Below are 24,439 nucleotides of genomic sequence, written 5' to 3'. Positions count from 1 at the left end.
GCCTAAAAAGTCCACCTTCGGAGTTATCATCCGAACCCCTCCAGTATTAAGTTGCAAGCAACGAGACAATTGCATTAAGTATGGTGCGTAATGTAATCAACAACTACATCCTTAGACATAGCATCAATGTTTTATCCCTAGTGGCAACAGCACAACACAACCTTAGAACTTTACATCACTCTGTCCAGGTGTCAATGCGGGCATGAACCCACTATCGAGCATAAGTACTCCCTCTTGGAGTTACAAGCATCTACTTGGCCAGAGCATCTACTAGTAACGGAGAGCATGCAAGATCATAAACAACACATAAGCATAACTTTGATAATCAACATAACAAGTATTCTCTATTCATCGGATCCCAACAAACGCAACATATAGAATTACGGATAGATGATCTTGATCATGATAGGCAGCTCACAAGATCCGACAATGATAGCACAATGGGGAGAAGACAACCATCTAGCTACTGCTATGGACCCATAGTCCAGGGGTAGACTACTCACACATCACACCGGAGGCGACCATGGCGGCATAGAGTCCTCCGGGGGATGATTCCCCTCTCCGGCAGGGTGCCGGAGGCGATCTCCTGGATCCCCCGAGATGGGATCGGCGGCGACGGCGTCTCCGGAAGGTTTTCCGTATCGTGGCTCTCGGTGCTGGGGGTTTCGTCACGGAGGCTTTAAGTAGGCGGAAGGGCAAGTCAAGAGGCGGCACGGGGGCCCACACCATAGGCCGGCGCGGCCGGGGGTGGGGCCGCGCCGCCCTAGGGTTTGGCCACCCCGTGGCCCCTCTTCGTCTCGTCTTCGAACTTCGGAAGCTTCGTGGAAAAATAGGCCCACTGGGCTTTGATTTCGTCCAATTCCGAGAATATTTCCTTACTAGGATTTACTGAAACCAAAAACAGCGAAAACGACAAGCGGCACTTCGGCATCTTGTTAATAGGTTAGTTCCAGAAAATGCACGAATATGACATAAAGTGTGCATAAAACATGTAGATAACATCAATAATGTGGCATGGAACATAAGAAATTATCGATACGTCGGAGACGTATCAATCGTCACTTCATCCTTCAGTAGTTGTCGTTTATTCTTTAGTTCCTGTTTCGAGTTACAAATATGAGCAACCGAACCAGTATCAAATACCTAGGTACTAGAACGAGAACCAGTGAGATAAACATCTATAACATGTATATCAGATATACCTTCTTTCTTCTTCTTGACAAGGCCGCTCTTCAGATCCGCCAAATACTTGGAGCAATTACGCTTCCAGTGTCCCTTCTCCTTGCAGTAATAACACTCAGCATCAGGCTTAGGGCCGTTCTTAGGTTTCATAGGAGGCGTGGCAGCTTTCTTGCCACCCTTCTTGAATTTTCCCTTAGACTTGCCCTGTTTCTTGAAGCTGGTGGTCTTGTTGACCATCAACACTTGGTGCTCTTTCTTGATCTCAATCTCAGCAGCTTTTAGCATGCCAAAGAGTTCAGGTAACTCCTTGTTCATGTTCTGCATATTGTAGTTCATCACAAAGTTCTTGTAACTTGGTGGAAGTGATTGAAGGACACGATTAATCCCCAGTCTGTTAGGAATCACTATTCCCAAGTCAACGAGTTTCTTCGCATGCCCGGTCATGGCGAGCATGTGCTCACTAATGGAGTTGCCTTCTTCCATCATACATCTGAAGAAATGTTTCGATGCTTCATAGCATTCCACGGCCGCATGAGTCTCAAAAATAGCTTTCAGCTCATTCATCAACTCATGAGGATCGTGGTGCTCAAAACGTTTTTGAAGATCGGATTCCGGACCGCACAGGATGGCACACCGAACTTGAGATTACCGAGTCTTCCGAGTCTCGTAAACAGCTTTTACTTCATCGGTTTCGGTTTCGCAGGAGGGTCACCTAGCGGTGCATCAAGCACATATTGCAGATTTCCGCCGAGAGAGGAAGATCCTCACATGACGGAACCGAGTCGGTGAAGTTGCTACCGTTGCTCTTAAGCTTTTCTTTCTCTAGGAACTGGTTAAAATTGATTGGGGACGCCATCTCTACAACATATATTTGCAATAGTTTAGACTAAGTTTATGACAAAATGAGTTCAAATTTTAATTCAACATAATTAAAAATCTAGGTGAACTCCCACTCAAAACAATATCCCTCGCATTGTCTTAGTGATCACACGAACCAAATCTACCGCACCTAAACCCGATCATCACGAGAAAAGGTGTGATTTCAATGGCGAACACTCAAAGTGTTCATCATATCAATCATATGATTTATGCTCTACCTTTCGGTATCATGTGTTCCGAGACCATGTCTGTACATGCTAGGCTCGTCAAGGCCACCTTAGTATCCGCATGTGCAAAGCTGTCTTGCACCCGTTGTATGTACTTATTGAATCTATCACACCCGATCATCACGAGATGCTTCGAAACGACAAGACTTGATAACGGTGCTACTAAGGATGAACACTTTATTATCTTGAGATTTTAGTGAGGGATCATCTTATAATGCTACCGTTGCGATCTAAGCAAAATAAGATGCATAAAAGGATTAACATCACATGCAGTTCATATGTGATATGATATAGCCCTTTTGTCTTTGCGCCTTTGATCTTCATCTCCAAAGCACGGACATGATCTCCATCATCTTCGGGCATGATCTCCATCATCGTCGGCGTAGCGTCAAGGTCAATGGCGCCGTCTTCATGATTGTCCTCCATGTAGCAACTATTACAACTACTTTGAAATACTACTCAACATGAAATTTAAAGACAACCATAAGGCTCCTGCCGGTTGCCACAATACAATAATGATCATCTCATACATATTCATCATCACATTATGGCCATATCACATCACCAAACCCTGCAAAAACAAGTTAGACGCTCTCTAATTTAGTTTGCATATTTTACGTGGTTTAGGGTTTTCGATATAGATCTAATCTACCTACGAACATGAACCACAACGTTGATACTAATGTTGTCAATAGAAGAGTAAATTGAATCTTTACTATAGTAGGAGAGACAGACACCCGCAAAGCCTCTTATGCAATACAAGTTGCATGTCGAACGAGGAACAAGTCTCATGAACGCGGTCATGTAAAGTTAGTCCGAGCCGCTTCATCCCACTATGCCATAAAGATGCAAAGTACTCAACTAAAGATAACAAGAGCATCAACGCCCACAAAACCATTGTGTTCTACTCGTACAACCATCTATGCATAGACACGGCTCTGATACCACTGTAGGATAACGTTGCATAGAAAACAAAAATTTTCCTACCGCGAACACGCAATTCAAGCCAAGATGCAATCTAGAAGACGGTAGCAACGAGGGGGTATCGAGTCTCACCCTTGAAGAGATTCCAAAGCCTACAAGATGAGGCTATTGTTGCTGCGGTAGACGTTCACTTGCCGCTTGCAAAAGCGCGTAGAAGATCTTGATCACGATCGGTTCCGGCGCCACGAACGGGCAGCACCTCCGTACTCGGTCACACGTTCGGTTGTTGATGAAGACGACGTCCACCTCCCGTTCCAGCGGGCAGCGGAAGTAGTAGCTCCTCTTGACTCCGACAGCACGACGGCGTGGTGTCGGTGGCGGTGGAGAACTCCGACGGAGCTTCGCTAAAGCACGCGGGAGCTATGGAGGAGAGGGGGCGGCTAGGGTTTGGGAGGGGGTGGCCGGCCACTCAAGGGGGGCGGCCAGGTTGTGGTCCTGGGGTGGCCGGCCCCCTCCCTTGGCCCCTCATTATATAGGTGGATCCCCAAGAGTTGGTCTCCAAATCTTCGAATAAGACCCGAACCAAAACCTTCCAAAAGGAGGGGAAACCTAGCCAAGCTAGGACTCCCACCAAAGGTGGGAGTTCCACCTCCCATATGGGGGGTGGCCGGCCCCCTAAGGAGGAGTCCACTTGGGACTCCTCCCCACTAGGGTTGGCCGGCCATGGAGGTGGAGTCCCATGTGGACTCCACCTTCCTTGGTGGTTTCTTCCGGACTTTTCTAGAACCTTCTAGAACCTTCCATAGAACCTTCCGCGACACTTTAATTCACATAAAATGACATCCTATATATGAATCTTATTCTCCGGACCATTCCGGAACTCCTCGTGATGTCCGGGATCTCATCCGGGACTCCGAACAAATATTCGAACTCCATTCCTTATTCAAATACTACCATTTCAACATCCAACTTTAAGTGTGTCACCCTACGGTTCGTGAACTATGCGGACATGGTTGAGTACTCACTCCGACCAATAACCAATAGCGGGATCTGGAGATCCATAATGGCTCCCACATATTCAACTATGACTTTAGTGATCGAATGAACCATTCACATACAATACCAATTCCCTTTGTCTCGCGATATTTTACTTGTCCGAGGTTTGATCTTCGGTATCACTCTATACCTTGTTCAACCTCGTCTCCGACAAGTACTCTTTACTCGTACCGTGGTATGTGGTCTCTTATGAACTTATTCATATGCTTGCAAGACATTAGACGACATTCCACCGAGAGGGCCCAGAGTATATCTATCCAGTCATCGGGATGGACAAATCCCACTCGTTGATCCATATGCCTCAACTCATACTTTCCGGATACTTAATCCCACCTTTATAACCACCCATTTACGCAGTGGCGTTTGGTGTAATCAAAGTACCTTTCCGGTATAAGTGATTTACATGATCTCATGGTCATAAGGACTAGGTAACTATGTATCGAAAGCTTATAGCAAATAACTTAATGACGAGATCTTATGCTACGCTTAATATGGGTGTATCCATTACATCATTCATACAATGATATAACCTTGTTATTAATAACATCCAATGTTCATGATTATGAAACTAATCATCCATTAATCAACAAGCTAGTTAAGAGGCATACTAGGGACTCTTTGTTGTTTACATATCACACATGTATCAATGTTTCGGTTAATACAATTATAGCATGGTATATAAACATTTATCATAAACATAAAGATATATAATAACCACTTTTATTATTGCCTCTTGGGCATATCTCCAACAGGGACTAGGTCTTGTGGAATCGTCCCAAACAGAGATGAGTCTTCGAGACTGTAGGCGGCTGTCTATAATTAGTAGGTGGCCTGCAGGCCTAGTTTCATGTGTAAATGTAGGCTTACCAAGAACATGGGCCTCTCAAGGTTACATTTGCGGAAACTTTTCATATTTATTTATCTGGAATTTCCTTTGCCATTTTCGTTTCCGTCGGAAACAGCTCCCTCGTTTTTATTTCCGTTTTCTTTTATGATTCTTCCATTTCCTTTCATTTTCCGCAAAATGCCATTTCCTTTTTTGCTCTCCATTTCCTTTTTCTTCGAAAACGGACGGAAAGTTTCCCTTTCATTTTCAACCCTACCCTAAGTCCATCCCTTCGTTCTGATTTCTATGCCCCGAGGTATTTTTTAACTGCCCTTCAAGTTGCTAGAGGCGAAGCTTCCCTTAGGGCAAGGTATGGCAGCTGCTCTATGTTGATTTGTGGAGAATACATTGAGATGCTTTTTTTTGAACAATTTAAGTGGTCATAAGTTGAAAAACGGATTTCGTATGAAATATTTATGCTTGCTTTAGCTAACAATACGTAAAAATAACTTCAAACCAAAAACACAGACTAACAAGACTCATTTTCAAGATTCAATGTGAATAATGGAATATGATTATTTTTCTTACATAGATTCATATCCGTTATACTATTTAAAAGATAGTCTTGAGCTATTCATTATTCATACACACAGAATTGGAGACTTAAAAAATTTCTTGATTTTTGAAAGGCACATCATGTTTCTCCAATGACATTATCACCTCATTGAGTTGGCGTTGCTTTTAACAGTGTCGAAGACAACAATTAAAAATGATTTCTCGTCAATAAATATAATCAAGATCGAGTTGCGAACCAACCAAGAGATATTCAAAAATCTTGATCCATAAAATTACAAAAGATTTTTGTAGAAAGGTAAAGCTTTGCCATTGAGCTGACATTATTGTTGTAGGTTCTACTTATAATCAAATATCTTTCTAATTTTATTGTGTAAGTGATTGTGTTTGAATTATATATATCACTAATGTCTCCGGACTATTTTGTTCTTTACATCATTTTATTAGATTTTTTCCTACCTCAAATTATTTTCGTCCTTCGCCACTGCTGGTTGCAATGTATTTTGATTGTACTTCACATATAAGTTGCACTCACTTCCTAGTGTTGTCCCACCGTCACGTGTTGAGTAGACATTGCGCGCCCATATCACTCTGCACCCTCCATATTGGGGCGCCGTCACCAAAATGCCAAAATCATCACGTTTAATTATGTGTGGAAGATAAATATTACAAGCGTTCATGAGTCGGGTTTGAAGCTGAACTCGTAGGTTTATATGCACCCGTGAGCTAAATTGGATTTCTCAACTCTTTTCAAACATATGGATATTTTGGAGGTGTTGTGCCGGGATGGTATGTGTAGGTTTTTTTTTTTTTTTTTTTTTGAGACTAAGTCAGGGTCACGAAGATGGTATGTGTAGGTGTAGCTAGAAAATGGACCACTGAAGTGAAGAGTGAGCTTTATGGGCCGGAGGGCGGTTCTCAAGTGCACTGGATTGGGCCGTTTGGGCTCCCAATTGAGCTCCATTCTTTCTTTCCTTCTCCCCAAGTCTCCATTCCACTCCAAGGCCTTTAAACCCGGCAAAACCCTAGACTGCTCGAAAAGCCGTCCTCGGATCCCCAGAGAAAAGAGAGAGCAAAGCCCGAGCTATGTCGTCGGCGTCTCTCGCCGCCAGGCTCCTCCACCGCGCCGCCAAGTCGCCGCGGCTCTCCACCCTAGCCCGCCGCTGCGCCCACTCCTCAGCCACCTCTCGCCCACCCATCGCGCTCCATCGTCTCCACGCCGCCGCCGCTTCCTCGCCTTCAGGGATCACCGCCCGCCGCTTCTTGGCATCTCACTCCCCCGTGTCCTCCTCCAAGATCTCCGCGGACGAGAACCTCAGGCGGGTCATCGACTCCGAGATCGAATGCGCCGTCGAATCGGAGGAGGGCTCCGCGCAGGTCTCTAGGCTTCCTTAACACCCCTCCGGCATTTCCGTTCGTTGCTTCTCAATTAATAGTTCGACTCTGTTAATTGGTTGGTGATTTAGCTGTACTCATATTTGTATGGTTGCCGAAAGAATTACCTTGATATCCCATGTTTAGGAACTATTAGTACCATAACAAAATCGAGGGTATTTTTTTGCTGGTTACTTTCTAAAGCAAAATCAGTAACTTTGTTGTGCTCCTGTAGTTGAGTACCGATTTAATTCTGTTAGCCATTTTTGTTGTAAAGTAGTACTTGATATGCCTTGTTGCTCCAGCAGTAATCAGCTTAACTCAGGGTTACTCTCATCCCTGTTTCTCAAATAGCCGCCAGGGACAGTGTGCTACATCGCTCGCATGCCATCTGTCAGTAATAGTGGATGTCAGATCAAGCAAATCATGAAACACTAAGGCTGGTGCCATTGCGGGCGGTAGCGGGGGCGTTAACGGCGGCGATGGGGCGAGAGAGGGGCGGGAGGCGGGCGAGACGAGAGGGAGGGGCGCCGGCGGGGGCGCCCGGCGCTATCGCCCGCTCCCGCCCGGCTGCCGCCCGCGTTGGCGGCGAGAGCGAGGCGGGAGAGGGGCGAGAGGCGGGGCGGCGCGATGGCGACGCGGGCGAGAGGAGGGGCGAGAGGCAGGGCGACGCGGGCGAGAGGTAGAAGAAGACGACCTGGTCGGTTTTTTTCTTTTTTCTTTTTTTCTTTCCTTCTTTTATTCTTTAAATGTCAGTTTTTATTTTATTTTCTTTCCTTTTTTTACTCTTTCAGTTCAAAATACAAACACAAGTACACACTTGTCATATAGGCTATTTAGAAAAACAAGAAACATAATTTGTATTTTTATTAATTATTATGTAATCGGTAACATTTTTAGTTGAATAATTTTCTTGCATTATTTTGAATGTCTACAAAAATTCGGGTGAAATAACTTAATGTGAAAAAGAAATGGTGATGTGGAGGAGAGAGAAGTGAGAGATGGCACTATAGCCCGTGCATTGGCACCGTGGGGTGAGAGTGGGGTGAGAGTGAGGGAAAAAGCTGACGTGGCGGGTGAGAGTGAGGTGAGGCATTGGCACCAGCCTAAAAGATGCAGTGTTGCAAGTAGCAGTAGTAAATTTTATTATTATTACACAAACCAGTTTTGAGTTCCTGACCTGTTCGAATGCTCCATCTCATCTAAGAGGTACATGCACTTGACTTTATAAGCTCGAGAAGAGAAGCTAGCTCTTCAGATATTCAAGTACTCACCTTCTGAATTCAAGTACTCACCTTCTGAATTGTTCCTCTGTAATTGTACTCTCCTTTTTTTATACAAAAGGTTAATTTTGAAACTATGTTGTATTAATGTTTCTCTGAGCTCTGTAAACTCCAGTCTAAGCTATATGGCAGTGTGATTAAACTTACTACTATGATGATGTAAAAGATGTGTATCAAGGACTATGATGTTCTAGACTAGGCCTTGTTACAAGTACTTAAATATTGTTTTGATTGTTTTGTCTTGCTTCAAAAGAACACTTGTTCTATAAACATTACTCTTGACATTTTTTGAGAAATTAACTGACCATGGTATTTGGTTTGAATCGTTTCTTAGCAGCAAATTGATCTACCAGAAGACTTCCCTTTTGAGATAATCGATAACCCTGGTGACCAATCCATAGTTCTCAAAAGAGAGTTTGCAGGACAGACTATTAAAGCTACTGTCTATACAAACTTTGATGCTGAAGAAGATTTGAACAATGAAGACTCTGGCGCTGAGAACGATGATGATCAATATAAGCCAGCAGTCCAGATGGTTGTCACTATTGAGAAACCAGAAGGCTCAATCCTGGAGTTTGAGTGCAACTTTAATGATGATGAACTTGCAATTGAAAATATGAGGATGCTGAATCGTGACAGTAATGATAAGGAGAATTTATACGAGGGGCCACCATTTTCGTAAGTTAACAGTTTTCTTATCTACCTTCTATTGTCTCTTCAATTTCCGGCATCTAAATAAGCTCCAGGGTAGAGCTACTGAATCATTAGAATAAAAAATAACATACCTTTGAGGTTCCTCGAGCACAAACTTTTTGTTCATTTCCACTAAATTGCAAAGTTTGATATTTCATTTTTTGTGTAATTCTTTTAATTGCTGATAGTTTAATCTATGTTCTATCTTCTTATGTACTTAGATGTCTTACTGAACTTAATTGCTTTTTACAATTATCTTTTGACCTTAGTTTACCGTTGTTACTTGCAGGATTCTAGATGAGAGCTTGCAGAAGTCGTTGCACAGGTATCTTGAGGTGAGGGGGATTAAGCACTCGTTGCATGACTGGCTGACTGACTACATGATGGGCAAGGATGAGAAGGAGTATGTGGTTTGGTTGAAAAACATGAGAGAGTTCATTGGGAAATGAGTACCACTACCCTTCATCCTGTTTTAATAGAAACAAACTTGCCTGGTGCTCTATGTCAAACCTGTTGATCATAATTGTACAATGCTTTCTGGCACGCCCAGTCTTATTTGGCGTCAAGCTGGCATTATATATTGCTGGACCTTTTAGCTGTAGAAAAGTTTCAGCATTCTTTGCTATTTAACATGTGATCCATTGAGGTATGATCATCCAATTAATGTGTTCTCAGCGGTGAGAATATTGCTGCGTTTAGAGGGTACTAGTAGGTGGCCTTTTCCTGCTATGGAACCTTGAAGGGAATGGTTTCAGATATAATTGCCATTTTGCCAACTTACTGTGATATGTTGATAATACATGAGGTAATTGCACCACAGGTACAACAACTTGCACCCTATGTGCATTTTCATACAAAAACTTCAAAAGTGTGTTCAGGTGGTACGAGAACTTGTCCTGGATGTGTGCACCGTTGGTACAAGTGGTGTCTGGAGCTGCCACGCGTCCGTGGTCAACCGTCGAAGCGTTTTTGCAAAAAAGTCCGTGTAGTAAGCGAGAATTCACGCGCGGCCAGCCTGCCACCCGTGCGATCATATTTTCACATGTACCGTGGACACGCCATGCTCTTATGCCAAACACCATCCAAGCTTAAGATCGTCCAGCTGGGCCAGCAGTTTCGTAACAGGTGCCGCCCTCGTCTGTACCGGGAACCTCTTCCTGTGTCGTTGTCCTGCAGCGCATTGCTAGAGTCCTCCGCAAATTTCTTGGCCATGAACTGTCTTGTCGTGCTCTGATTATCTATCTGGTTCTACTGTTGCTATCCTACCTCCATGACTGCGATAGGTCTTTATCCTGCTTAGGTGTCTTAACTCAGCTGTATGCACGTGCACTTCTAATTATCGTGATGGCGTATGATTTACACTTTCCATCAGCCGTCTCTATGATCTTCGTACTGAAACTCACGGCTGTTCCATGGATCTCTCCTTGCTACTGAATTCATCGGCGATCACACATGATGGAGCAGAGTTGTATTTTTTGGAGACAGCTTTTCTATTGTGTATCTGTGTCTCCTGCAGTTCATACTAGCCGCTAGGTGCAAATCAGCCTCACGTTTACTGTAGGATTAGTGTAGTTTCCTGTTAGGAAAGCATTTTACTCTCCTCTATTGTCAGACTGTGTCACACATAACTGTCAGATTTGATCCACATAATTACCCAGGCATAGTATTTGCTGACCTACAATTATGTATCTTTTGGATTTTGTTGGTGCTGCTGACATCCCTCAGCTGGTTAAGACTCTTCGTTCGCTTGTCAAAATATTAGTTTCCGGTATTCAAGCACTCCTCTGGTGCTGCTAGTTTCCTTTTTCACTGTTTTCTGTTGTCCCATTGTGAGGCCTGAACGTTATGTTTCTTTATGTTGCAGCAATATATTTCTTAAAAAAAAAGAAAAATATTGCAAAACACTTCTGTGTGTTCCATAAATTGTTAGTCAGTAATTGATATGCCAATTTGGTAATGGAAGATTTGCTTTTCATGTTATTCAAGGCTTGAAACTGTTAGCTAAAGAAACATTGTTTTCTCACGCAGGTTCATACTAGTGAAATTAATGGATATACGGAAGGAAGTGCAGTGCCCTATAAGCTTAGGTGAGAATATGCCTTCTCAACTTGCTTTCAGACCGAGAGATAATAATTTTCTGTTACTTTGCACAATTTCTGTCTTGAAAGCATTACTTCTAATTGGATGCTCTTATTCTGTAGATGTCAGGGTTTTTTATAATTATTTACTACAAATGCTGAAACTAGCACATTCAAGGTTCACATGTTTCTGTTAAGCAAATATGCATATTAGGACTGTCCACAAATCAATGAGAAGTCTAGAGAACGTGTACCAGTTTTTTCTTTGAAAAAAGCCCACAAATCTTATGATCTTCACATCTCACAGAAGTTTATACAAGTGCAACTAGCTTTTATAATATTGTAAGATAGGATGAGTAAGCTTTTTGTACATGAAACTAAGTAGCATCTCTGTGCAAACCGTGATATCTGAGAATTGGCTTGTCTTATGGTCCTATGTTGCAGGCATTATCCGCAAAACAAGAACGGTTATGGAGTGTTTGCACCGGTTTTGTAGGGATTGCATTGATAAATCCATGCGGCTTGGGTATGCTCCCTTGTGTTATTTGTCTGGAATGTCTTGTCTCAGTGTCATCTTTCAATAAAGTGTAGGTCCAACTTTATTTCATTGATAATATAAGTGATGCCGGTGTTTTATGCAGAAATAATGAATGCCCGGCATGCCGCACTCATTGCAAGAGCAGACGTTCCTTGAGGGATGATCCTAACTTTGATGCTTTAATTTTAGCTTTATATCCAGATATTGACAAGTACGAGGAAGAGGTGATGCATAAGTTATCCAATTTTCATGCTTAGTTGTCTTGTTACTCTTGTTTATCTAGCTTTTGTTGTAGTACCTGTCCCAGTGATTCTAATTTACTCGATACATCAGGAACTTGCTTTTGGTGAGGAGGAGAAGACTCGCAACAAAAAGGTGGGTTTATTTTGGCTATCTATGTCCGGTGGGAAATTATTTTCCCTGCCTATTTAGTATTTGTCTTCAGTCTTCTTGTTATTGACATTTGCTTCATCTGTCATGAAAGATTCAAGAATCCATTGCTGAAACATACCGAAGACAGTCAGAAGCACTTGTGAAGAAACGCTCCACTGCAAAAGCAATAGCTACATCAAGAAAGACTAGGGGGAATATGCGGACAAAGAGGAGAGGACGGAATAGTTCTCCTGATATTGCCCCGACTGACATTGATGAGGAGGAGGAGAGAGAAGAAAATGGCAATGAGGGCAGCAAAGAATCATCTTCTGTTGATGACCGTTCACCAGAAGTAAAGGTGGAAGGACCTCTTCGTAATTATCCTGTTTCTGAAACGCTGCGATGCAAACCTTCCTCTCCCGCCTCCAAACTGCCACGTGTCGCCACCACATTCAATTGTATGAGTTGTGCACATATTGGACAAGTTCTTGTATGAGTGGAACACGTTTTGGAAGATGTTGTATGAAAATGCACATAGGGTGCAAGTTGTTGTACCTGTGGTGCAATTACCTCATAATACATTATGAGACAACTTCACAATTTATCATGGAGAAGTAAACAAAGCACAGTATATACTGGCCTTTAGATTCAAGCATTCAAGCTCAGATCTCTATGAAGGAAGAGTATATGGTGTGATAGAACTCTGAAGTGGCCAAATAGTTTTTCTTGGCTGCTACTACTAGACCTCATATATCTGATTGTAGTATTGTACAAGACAGAGCGTGGCTGGGGAGTGCGGAACCAAAAACTTCAGAAATCAGAAACGTTTGTACAATAAACCTGAGAGACTTTTGCTGTTTGAGGAGAGGCTGTCGAAGCTCACTGGGCTGAGGGTCGTCCTGGCCAATTTCTTTATCTGGGTTTATTTGGGTGCGTGAGAAAATAAAAAATTGTTATTTGTTCGGTAGCCATTATCTGTGATTTCTAAAACTTTACAAGTATATTATATGTGCATATTATGTGTAGCTGGGGCAGTGCTCATTGTAGCTGAACTATCAAACTGAGAAGATGTCCAGGCCCTGCATGATTATCATATGCATTGAAAGTATAAATCCTTGCAATAGAAGAGGGGGCAGAAGAATTTAGCCCCCTTGAGATACCAGTCTTGGTAGTAGATACTTTGGAACCTGATAACATGAGCATACATTGTTCCATGTATTGTGCCGTGGCGTGCTAATTGAAGTCAGCTAAGAGACGCCTTCAACTCCCCGATCCGCTGGGAAGACCGGTTCTGTGCTATGTGGCAAACACATCAGCCGATGATGCTGCGACACTTTCTGGGTCCTCAACAACTAACTATATGTTGTATTTTTACTTAAAAAAGATCAGAAAATTCCGAAATATTAACAGAAAATCAAACATAGCACTCTCTGATTTTACAGCTTGATTTTCAGCTCATTTGAATAAAAAATTAGGAGAAAAATCACGCGTGAACTTGTCGCATAAATTTTTATCTGAAAGTTCCTTTCTCTTTTCCAGAACAACTAGAAACAAGTTCAGGAATATAAACGCAATCCTCTGGTTGAGATTCATCTGATCAGTGAACATCAACTCGTCTTCATCTCTCTGAAGTAGTACAAAATGAATGCAGTCTGCCTCGGATCGAAAGGATCAGATAGGAATAAGTTGTCGACATGCTGTCCCTGTCTCCCTGAAGAGCGGATTAAAAAATGCCAACGACAAAGAGCAGGTGGGGTGACCATGTTTTCATGCGAAGGCATAATGCGTATAAAACGTTGCAAACTGACAACACTTATCTGCGTTGTTGGATCACGCGTCCTTCCTCCAGATAGGAGCATTGGACTTTTGTTTCTTCTATTCTACTCGGTGTGATATGAATGTTATGTTTCAGCAACCGGGGTAATTGTTGTGCCGCGCAATTGCTTTGCTTATACGTACGGAATACGGACCCACAACGAAAAGAAAACGCGCAGAGAAGATAATACTGACCATGGTTTTATGCGAACACAATGCAATATAAAAGAGGCAATCCTAATCTGCAGACCGCGTTTGTAAGATCGCGCGCTTCAGATAAGAGCATTACACTTCTGTGTTTTTTTGTGGAGTTTTTCTTTTCCAAAATAGAGGTCGAACTCTTTCTATATTAAAATAATGCACAAAACTTTTATTTATTTATACTATTTAACGGGCCTTTGCAAAGAAAATACAATAATCAACCCAAAGCCATCTTATTAATGACAGCTGTCGCAACACACGAGATTGATGGAAGGAACGGCCATGTCGGGCCCGTGGGTTCAAACTTCACACATATACACATCATCTTTATACCAAAGGCTACACCAAACTGTCCAGAGTAGAAAACCGGTTGAGCGAAACCTCAACACGCACCGTCGCACATTCTTCAGAAGTCGCCGTCATGCTTTTTCTTAAACTCTGTTATGTATATATAGTATATCTCGTGCTTGCATTCTCTCTCGCGATACCAGTTTCTTGGTTTCCTGGATGGAGTGTGTATAGCTTTTTCAACACATGGGATGGGTATTATCGGTCCAAAACAAAAGAGTTTCAGAAAAGAAAAGAAATGGAGTCTATCAAGACAAGATACACAAAGCCACCATAGGATATCACGCCAAACACCGTTTAGCATCCCCACATAACAAAATACCGTTTAGCATAACCACCGGCGCATATGCCCTCAGTTACATCTAAATTTTGACAAACCTTGGATATCTATTTATAGACAGAGATAGTAAAAAACATTGGGACCATTGTCTTGAAAATACTTCTATTTTGGATGCCAAGTGACAATGTGTCTATAGACCTATAAAAGAATGGCGATAAAATACTAAGATAAGGAAGCAAGATAATATGAAAAAGAAATGATGAAACAATATGTTTCTTCGGCAGTAGATTCTCTTAGACGGCAAGGATCCAAATGTCACAAAAGTAGTGAGAGGATTTTCAAAAAAAGTCGATGAATTGTTCTTCTTTAGACTTTGAAGCCTGCTTTGCAGATAACTTCTCTTGAGACTGTGTCTTATTATTTCACCCGTCTGTGCACATCTCATGAATTCTGGTTGAATTTCGGGCTGTTCTATGCAGGAAGGCGTAGTGGAACTGATACGGGGTGGTCCGATCTTCTCAGTAAGCAACGGTGGTGATGATGATCACGGGGTGATTGCAGCGGAGGTAACTTGATGAAGTGGATGATAACTTGTATGACGCAACGAGATCTCTCGATTGGTCCCTGTCGCCAATGCAACAACTCTCAACCCTGCAAGATATTCGCAACTCCACACACTTGCGCACGTAGCCGCCGACCACGAAGCGGTAAGTTGCAACCTTCTAATTTTCAATGAAACAGCAGATTACACAAGACTTTCAGATCTACACAATATCAAGCAATATGGTGTAGGGAATTCAATAGTTTTGCAGAGCAAACAACTAAGAACTAGGATTTATCTTAAACGTGGTCTAAAGCAGCTAGGGGGGCGTCCTTGGCACTTATATAGGCGTCCCGAACGACTTCTGGTCGAAAAGATACAAGAATAACCGACCCAGAATAGATCTGGTCGAGACAGACTCGGACACAGACGGTCTGGGGGCCGGTCGACCGGACCGGGACCGGGCTGGCCGGTTCAAACCGGGCCAGTGACCGGGTTGCAACCGGGCGCTGGAATTGTCGCGCAGTAACGTCTCCGGTTGGCATCAGCGTGGCGCCCGGTTGGCGCCGGGGTGGATCCGGCCTGCCGCCCGGTCGGACCGGGCCAAGGGCCGGGCGCGCTGACGTGGCGGCCGGTCTGACCGGGTGCTGGGCCGGCCTGGACTTCGTCTTCTCCTCTCGCGCATGCCTTCCGCTCCTCCCTCGCGCGTCCATGAGATATCTTCATGTCTAGCTCCTTATCCAGCTCCACGTCCATCTTCACGTCCAGCTGCTCATCTCCTCCTCGTGCGATGCTTGTCTCCTCTTCATACCTGATGATACATAAGTAATAGGACTTAGGTAGTATAAAGCTCTGATCAATCAAAGTATCGTTTAGGAACAAGTTCACCTGTTGTTTAAGTAGCTTCGCACGAGCTATTGTAATAGGTCCAATCCGGACTTCATTGGACTTGAGCTTCACAGCAGGTTCATCTTCATTTGGTAATGACGGAGGTGGTAGTGTGGTAGGGATGTCCTCATCATCTCCCCCCCCTTCAAAAGGCGTCGACCTCGACGCTCCAAGGTCTTCTCCGTCATATGGTGTCAAATCAGCAACATTGAATGAATTACTAACACCAAACTCATCAAGTGGAAGATCTATCGAGTATGCATTATCGTTGATCTTGGCAAGCACTTTGTAAGGACCAGCACCACGAGGAAGTAACTTGGACTTCCGCAGCTTCGGGAACCTATTCTTGCGAAAATGTACCCAGACCATATCACCAGGCTTGAACAACATCTCCTTACGCTTCTTGTTCATCTTTGCATCATTGCTCTTGCCTTTCTTTTCTATCAACTCTTTAGTCTTCACATGGATCTTTCGCACAAAATCTGGCCTCTTGGATGCCTCCATATTAACTCTCTCATGTATGGGCAAAGGCAACAAGTCAAGTGGAGTAATGGGTTTGAAACTATACACCACCTCAAAAGGACACAGCTCCGTGGTAGAATGTACCGCCCTGTTGTAAGCAAACTCCACATGCGACAAACACTCTTCCCACTCCTTCAGGTTCTTCTTGATCATGGATCTCAACAGTTGTGACAATGTTCTATTCACCACTTCAGTTTGTCCATCAGTTTGAGGATGACAAGTAGTACTGAAAAGTAGCTTCGTCCCCAGCTTTCTCTGCAGCGTCTTCCAGAAGTAGCTCATAAACTTTACGTCACGATCAGAAACAATAGTCTTCGGGATTCCATGTAATCGTACAACCTCCCTGAAAAACAGGTTAGCAATATGCGACGCATCGTCGCTTTTGTGGCAGGCAATAAAATGTGACATTTTAGAAAATCTGTCCACTACCACAAATATAGAATCAGGGCCTCGTTTAGTACGCGGCAAACCCAACACAAAATTCATACTAATATCCTCCCAAGGTGTAGTAGGTGCCGGTAAAGGAGTATACAAACCGTGAGGCTTCAGCTTGGACTTGGACTTGTTGCAAGTAATGCACCTCTTCACATACCTGTCCACATCCCGCCTCATCTTTGGCCAATAAAAGTGGTCAGCTAGCATGAGTAGCGTCTTCTCACGCCCAAAGTGACCCATCAAACCTCCGAGCATGTGATTCCCGCAATAAGAGCAAACGCACAGACGATTCTGGAACACATAGTTTGTTAGCTCTAAACAAGAACCCATCATGTATGTGATATTTTTCCCATGCTTTACCAATAGCACACAAGTGATATGGTTCAGCAAAGTCATGATCAGTAGCATACAAATCACATAGTACTTCTAATCCAGGAATTTTAACATCAAGTTGAGTTAATAGCATATTCTTCCTAGATAGAGCATCAACAACAATATTATCTTTTCCCTTCTTATGCTTAATAATGTATGGAAAAGACTCAATGAACTCAACCCACTTAGCAAGACGCTTATGCAAAGTAGACTGAGCTTTCAGGTATTTTAAAACTTCATGATCAGAATGTATGATACATTCTTTTGGCCACAAGTAATGTTGCTAAACCTCAAGAACTCTAATTAAAGCATACAATTCTTTATCATATATAGGATAGTTCAACTTAGCACCAGACAGTTTCTCAGAAAAATATGCAATTGGGCGACCCTCTTGCATCAACACACCACCAATTCCAATACCATTAGCATCACATTCAATCTCAAATTGCTTATTGAAATCAGGAAGTGCAAGCAAAGGTGCAGAAGTTAACAATCTCTTAAGCTCATCAAAAGCATGATCTTGGGCTGCGCCCCACTCAAAAACAACACCCTTTTTAGTCAAATCATTCAAAGGTGCAGCAATAGTACTAAAGTTAGGCACAAATCTTCTATAAAACCCAGCTAGACCATGAAAACTTCTTACTTGACTCACATTCATGGGAGTAGGCCAATTTTGAATAGCTTCAATTTTATACACATCTACTTCTACTCCATGCTGAGAGACAACATAACCCGAAATATGACCTTATCTTTGCAAAATGTGCACTTCTCAAGATTACCATAGAGTTTATTATCACGCAACACTTGCAAAACATGTCGAATATGTATAGTATGATCAGATTCATTGCGGCTGTAGATTAATATGTCATCAAAGTACACAACCACAAACTTGCCAATAAATTCACGCAAAACATGGTTCATCGAGTCTCATGAAAGTGCTAGGTGCATTAGTCAAACCAAAAGGCATTACTAACCACTCATATAAACCAAATTTTGTTTTAAAGGCTGTTTTCCATTCATCCCCTTCTTTCATCCTAATTTGATGATAACTGACAAGGGATTAACTTATTAATGCCTACGGGTTGTAGACTAGGGTTTTAGTTGAAAGTAGAGGGCAAGTAGATCTCGAAGGTTTCAGCCGAAAAGTACTCGACGATATGAAAACTAGGGTTTGTGAGACAATGATTCGATGCTTTCTTTGTCCCTCGACTCCCCCTTATATAGGAGGTGGAGCCGAGGGATTCGTAATACACAAGTTACAGAGTCCGGGAGGGTTTCCAACTCATCCCGCAAGATTACAAGTATTGCTTCCTAATACAACTCTAGCTTTCCTTAATAATAATTTGGGCTTCCGATTCTTCTTATCCTTCGGGTCGTGGGCCTTCAGTAAACCCCGGGTACCATCTTCGGCAGGCCCATTGGGGATGCCTATGTCAGTAGCCCCCGAGATTTTGCTTGAATCGCAGAGTCAGGGAAAATCTCCAACTTTATATTCGTTCAATAACTCTGAACTTTATCATATCTTTGGATATGAAACTATATTTTGTACAGGGATAATGGTAACTGGGGCTAGTTCATCTGACGGATCAGGTACTAGTTAACTGCTCTAGTGGCAATCCGCAAAAACCTACTTCAAGATCACGTCCCTGGACATGATCTCGGGATACGCGGTGTAAACTTCGACGGGTGCCGCTTAAGGTCTTACCATTACGTCGAGTACCGAGTCATATTTTATCGGGTACCTAACGCGTCCGTTAGGATTTTTCTTCGTATCTGTTGATACGGAAAAAAGTAGCAAACCGATGTCAGAGACGGCGCCACGCCACTCAGAACGGATCTGGGGTCTTACCTTCGCAAAATTTTGCGGCATTCAGAGATTATACGCAACTTTGACGCTCTGAGAATATATTGTCGAGTGCTTTTTCGGCTGATGGAATAGCACATTTTATTGAGTCAACGAATGACTTATATTGCTCTCCCGATGGGAGTATATGTAGAGTTATTTATTATAACTCGAAATATGCTCACATTTTCTTCTTATCTTTCTTTTTATAATTTCATCGGGCACGCGAACAGCGTTCCCGATGGGAGTAGCCCCCGACGCTACAGCCAAGGACTTGTGCTTGGGTGTAGGCTCAACGCCTTACGTTGCTATATTTTCCTTCTTTCTCGAATTTTTTATATCTGTCGGGTGCGCGAACAGCGGTGCCGATGGGAGTAGCCCCCCGAGGCTACAGCCAAGGACTTGTGCTTGGGTGTAGGCTCAACGCCTTACGTTGCTATATTTTCCTTCTTTCTCGAATTTTTTATATCTGTCGGGTGCGCGAACAGCGCTCCCGATGGGAGTAGCCCCCGAGGCTATGAACAAATGCTTGTATTTGATCATAGGCTCTTGCCATTTCTATTTTGTCACTCTCAAAGTTTTTCATTGTTTCAAAGTAGCCCCCGAGCATTTGATCAAAAACTTGTATTTGATCAAAGGCTCTCGAAATAATCAACAATCTTCTGCTGTCGCCATTATTAAGAAGCTGCTTAGCCGAATTTTTCTCTTACCAAGGTGACATCATTGCTGACTATAGCCACGACCGCTGCATCGGGAAAACGCGAGAACTGCTCTCTCTCTGACTTGCGGGCCCAAATTTCTCAGCAAATTGACACGTCGTGCAAGTGGGGGACTCACGTCCTCCACTTTTCCTGGCGCACGTACTGTAGCTCCTGTTTTTTCTCGTCATCACGGAATTACTTTTTACCCCTTGTCCACGTGTACACCATCTATCCCGCAATCTCCTCATCCAACGGTGCGCCGTTTCACCGCACCTCTATTTAAGGTCATCGTCTTCCTCCGCCAATACTTTCGCTCGCATCGCGCCTCTGTTCTTCCTCTGCAAAAATCCTCCACTGCGCCCATTGCCTCCTGCGCTCAACCACGCTCGCATCTTTCTCCTCCACGCTCATTGATGCCACCTCGCGCGCGCCTGACCAGGCACAACACTCCGGAATCCAAGATGGCCGCCGAAGATCTGGAGTGGGAGAGATCCAAGATCTCCAACCAAGATATGAACCTGCTGAAGAAGCTGGGGTTCACCAAGAAGGAGAACGCGATGCGCTTCCCCAAGGAGGAGAGCTATCCATCGCCTCCAATGGAGTAGCGGGTCAGTTTCGTTGACCATCTCATCCGTGGCCTTTCTCCCCCTATCCACGAGTTTCTTCGAGGTCTTCTTTTTGTCTATGGGCTTCAGCTGCATCAGCTGATGCCCAATTCCATCCTCCACGTGTCGATTTTTATCACACTGTGTGAGTGCTTCCTCGGAGTCCAACCTAATTGGGCTCTGTGGAAGCGTATCTTCTGCCTCCGCCGTAATGGCTCCCACGGCGTCGCCTACAACATTGGCGGCGTTGTCATCTGTGTTCGTTCTGACGTCGAATACTTCGACATCAAATTCCCCGACTCCGTCCAAGGTTGGCGGAAGAAATGGCTGTATGTGCACGAAGAAAGCTCCAATTCAGTGGAGAACAATATCGCCCCTTTCGACGGAGGAGCCAAAATCCTTCGCCGCCGTTCCTGGGATGCTGAAGCTACCGAAGATGAGAAATTGGCGACAGAGGCGCCGATGACTCGCATTCACCAGCTCCGGAACACCCGTGGCAAAGAACTATCGGGTATTCGAGATCACAACCTATTTCCTTAGGATTAGAGTGCAGCCTCTCCAAGCTCGCCAAAATCCCCTTTGGATGTACGCTGGTGAAGAAGACGTCGACAGGCTCTCCAAAGACCTTCCTGTGAAGGATTTGGAGAAACTGATCCGAAAGATCTCATCGCTGAACAAGAAGGATCCTATTCCATCCTCTTGCCGCATTACGCCATATAGTGGCGCCAATCCCCTTCCCGAGGTAATTTTTCCTCTTTGACTACTATATTGTCTTCTTGAATTTTTAATATTTGTCGACTACTATCTTGCTAGCTTCTCTTGCATAACTTTTTGTCGACACTCTTTGTTTTTCGCAGAATCACCCTGTTCTGACTTCTGTTCCTCCCCTTCCTGAGGGTGGAGAAGTCGAAGAAGGGTACTGTTGTCGATGATGACAACCAGGGTACTTCTCGCCCTGAAAGTGAAGTCGCGGGTTCTCCAAAATCCGCGGCTTCCTCTGAAAAAGAAGCCGAGTCTGAGGCCACTGCCTCGACGCACTCCCTTCCTTCCGCTGTTTCTCCAAGGAATAAGCGGAAGAGGAATGAAGTCGCCGATTCCGGCTCCTCCAAAGCCGAAGAAGTTGGTCCTTCCGAAGGAAAGACAGCTTTCGACCCTTACTTAGATGCCCTTGTCAGCTCGTAAGTCCTTATCACTCTTTGTTGTTTGGACACAATATGCTTGTCTGCGTTGTTTCTTATATTGCCGACATTTTATTGTAGTGGCGACGAGGAAGAGAATCCACCTATTGACGCGGCTGCTCGAACGAGTACGTCGCGTACTTTAGTTGTTTCGGATGCTCAACCTGATGTGGAGGAAACCTTGCCTCCTCAACAGAATGTCGAGCATCCAACTCCGCCTGCAAGCCCCCGTGTCCCTTCGCCAAAGAGGGCAAGGGTCGAGCCAACCAAGGAGCTTGCCTTAATACCTAGTAGTTCCACGACTCCTTCCTTGGATGATGTAAGTTGTTCACTTCTTCTCTTCTATTCCGAATTTTCCAATGTTGTCGACTTTTTGTTTTGTTTTTTGTTTCCCTTTTCTTTTTGCTGTCGAGCTTTTTACTGTATTGATGCTTTCTTTCTCTATCTTTTTTGTCAGCCTTTGATGAAGGAATTCATTCGTTTCGGTACCCAATTCATCGGGTACCGTGATCATGCTAAAAAAGCCGAAGGTATTATTTTGCTGCTTATGGTTAATGACCTTTTTCTTAGCTTTCTTGTCATGATTTTGATTCCTGTCAATTATTTTCTCAGAAAATCTTGTGGAAGCCAACAAGCGTGCTGACGCACTTGCTCGTCAACTGGAGCAAAGTGAAAAAGCTCGTAAGAAGGCTGAAGCAGATGCCAAGAAAGCTAAGGCAGAGGATACCACTGTCGAAGATCTTCGAAAAAGACTTCATGAGGCGGAAACTTCTTTGAGCGATAAGATGACCGAGCAAGCTGCTCGTGAAAAAGAAATCCTCAGTCGCTTGCAATCGCAGAGTCGACGTTTTGTCAGTGAGTACTCAAATCCTTGTGCATTTCTTCGAGTTGCTTCTAGCACACTTATTAATGAGCTTCCTTTTGCTTGTTTTCGTGGAGAACGCACCAAGAATATGAGCTGGAAAATCCTGAAGGTGATGAGCTTATCGACGCGCTTTCTCTCCTTGAAATACATGGAGATGAAGCACGTGATGGCCTTGCTGACGCCGAAGCAGGTTTGTCGAAGCTTTTCCCCTATTTCTTCCCGAAGAAAGAAGAACCCAACACTTTCAGTGCTCTCGCCAAATGCTTCAATGTGACGGAAGATCTTGGGCTCAAACTTCGCCAAGAAGGCCTAAAGATTGGCGTTGAAGGAACAATCGCTCTGATTGCTGACAGCCAGCAAAACGTCGACTGGGCTAAAGTTGGTGACATAAAAGAGCAGGAGACGAAGAAATGGCAATCTTTAATTAAAGCTGCCAAGCCACCCTCAAAGCCGATCCTTGCCTTTCTCGGTTGCAAACCCACTCCTGCACCAAGCTCATCCAAGCTGGAGGTCAAGTAGACCACCCTGTCTTTCTTACTTTTTTCTTTTTTTCTTTCTTCCTTTTGATGCAGTCGCCGAAGTAGCTTTTGACGACACTTACCCACTAGCTCGTTAGGGCGTCCTCCATTGTAATGCCTTGTAAATATTCTGAAAATCAATGGAATTCTATTTTGCTTGATGATTGATGTCGAACCTTTTGTTTTCAGTTGATATTTGATAACTACACTTCAACTCCTCGTCCCTCCGATGTTTTTCCTGCTTCCTCTCGCTCGAAGAAAACACCTATTGATTGTGAATTTGGTGAAGATTCCTCGAGTAAGGGTTCAGCACGAGATTTGGAGGAACTTCGTCAGCGACTTCAGTATGCGAAGAAGCAAACACTTGTGATGATGGAACAATCTCGGAAGGCATCCGAAAAAGAGAAAGTTGCGCTGCAACAGGCGCAGGAAGCCATAGCTGCCAAGGAAGCCGCCATTTCTGAAGCTGCGAAGGCTACCACCCGAGAGAATTTTATGCTCGAGTTGATGAATGAAGCCAGTGTGGATATGTCAGGTATACTTTTGCAAACAAAAACTTCTTCGTTTTTCACTGTTTCCTCCTTTGAAATTCTTGTGCTGTCGCCAAATAGGTTCTTTTCTAGACACTGCTGCCGAAGACCAAAGGGTAGACACAAGGACAATTCTCCTGGTTAACCTTTCACTTGACCATGGTTCTCTGTTCTGGGCCACTCCAGAATGCACCCGACAGACTGTTAGATTTCAAGATCGCGCTTGTCAGGTTCGTGGGTTCCTTGATTTCTGTACAAGGACCTTGTCTTTGGTTTATAGCGCCTTGTTTCCGCGCAACAAGATGCCAGAATCTCTGCCTGCTCTGCTGGATAAATTCCGGGATGCCCCTCGAATCCATGGATTTGTACGGGCTCAAATGTCTTCTGGCGTGAGATTTGCTATGATCATGATACAAATCTGCTATCCGAAGTTAGACATGAGTCGAATTGTCGCCAAGTGCCTAGCCAAGATGGCGAAGAGGAAGAGGAATGTTGACAAAATTGATGATGTGGTAAAGCCTGTTGCCGAAGATATGATGGATGAATTGCTTCGGATGGATGCTGAATTCTTCGTGAAGGGTAGCTATGCTGAACATAGCACTCACACCTCCAATAATGAACGAATGACCATAGATAATTGAAAGATCGAGATGTCGCCTAGAGGGGGGGGGGTGAATAGGCAATTACAAACTATTACGAATTTGTCTTGTAAGAATACGGAATTAAACTATCGTTTAGTTTACAAGCACAAATCCTAAATATGCTAAGCTCAACTAAGTGTAACAATAGCAA

At 43.7% G+C, this 24,439-nt stretch overlaps 1 protein-coding gene and 1 pseudogene across 2 annotated transcripts; both read left to right on the top strand.

Moving 5' to 3' along the window:
• The first annotated feature begins 6,753 nt into the window (after window positions 1-6,753).
• LOC124676392 (uncharacterized protein At2g39795, mitochondrial-like) lies at window positions 6,754-9,677 on the top strand. Of its 2 annotated transcripts, none has more exons than XM_047212470.1 (3): window positions 6,754-7,044; window positions 8,662-9,002; window positions 9,307-9,677. In XM_047212470.1, the coding sequence occupies exons 1-3, from the start codon at window positions 6,754-6,756 to the stop codon at window positions 9,464-9,466; spliced, it is 792 nt and encodes a 263-aa protein (XP_047068426.1). In that variant the 3' UTR covers window positions 9,467-9,677. The 2 variants fall into 2 exon arrangements, with proteins under 2 accessions (XP_047068426.1, XP_047068420.1); XM_047212464.1 differs by having other exon boundaries at window positions 8,659-9,002.
• Window positions 9,678-9,762: 85 nt separating this feature from the next.
• LOC124648123 lies at window positions 9,763-12,943 on the top strand (annotated as a pseudogene).
• Window positions 12,944-24,439: the final 11,496 nt, after the last annotated feature.

Source organism: Lolium rigidum, chromosome 1 (assembly GCF_022539505.1).
Source record: "Lolium rigidum isolate FL_2022 chromosome 1, APGP_CSIRO_Lrig_0.1, whole genome shotgun sequence".
Taxonomy (NCBI): Eukaryota; Viridiplantae; Streptophyta; class Magnoliopsida; order Poales; family Poaceae; genus Lolium; species Lolium rigidum.
The sequence above is the reverse complement of the archived record's forward strand: the minus strand, read 5'-3'. Positions and strand labels throughout refer to the sequence as shown.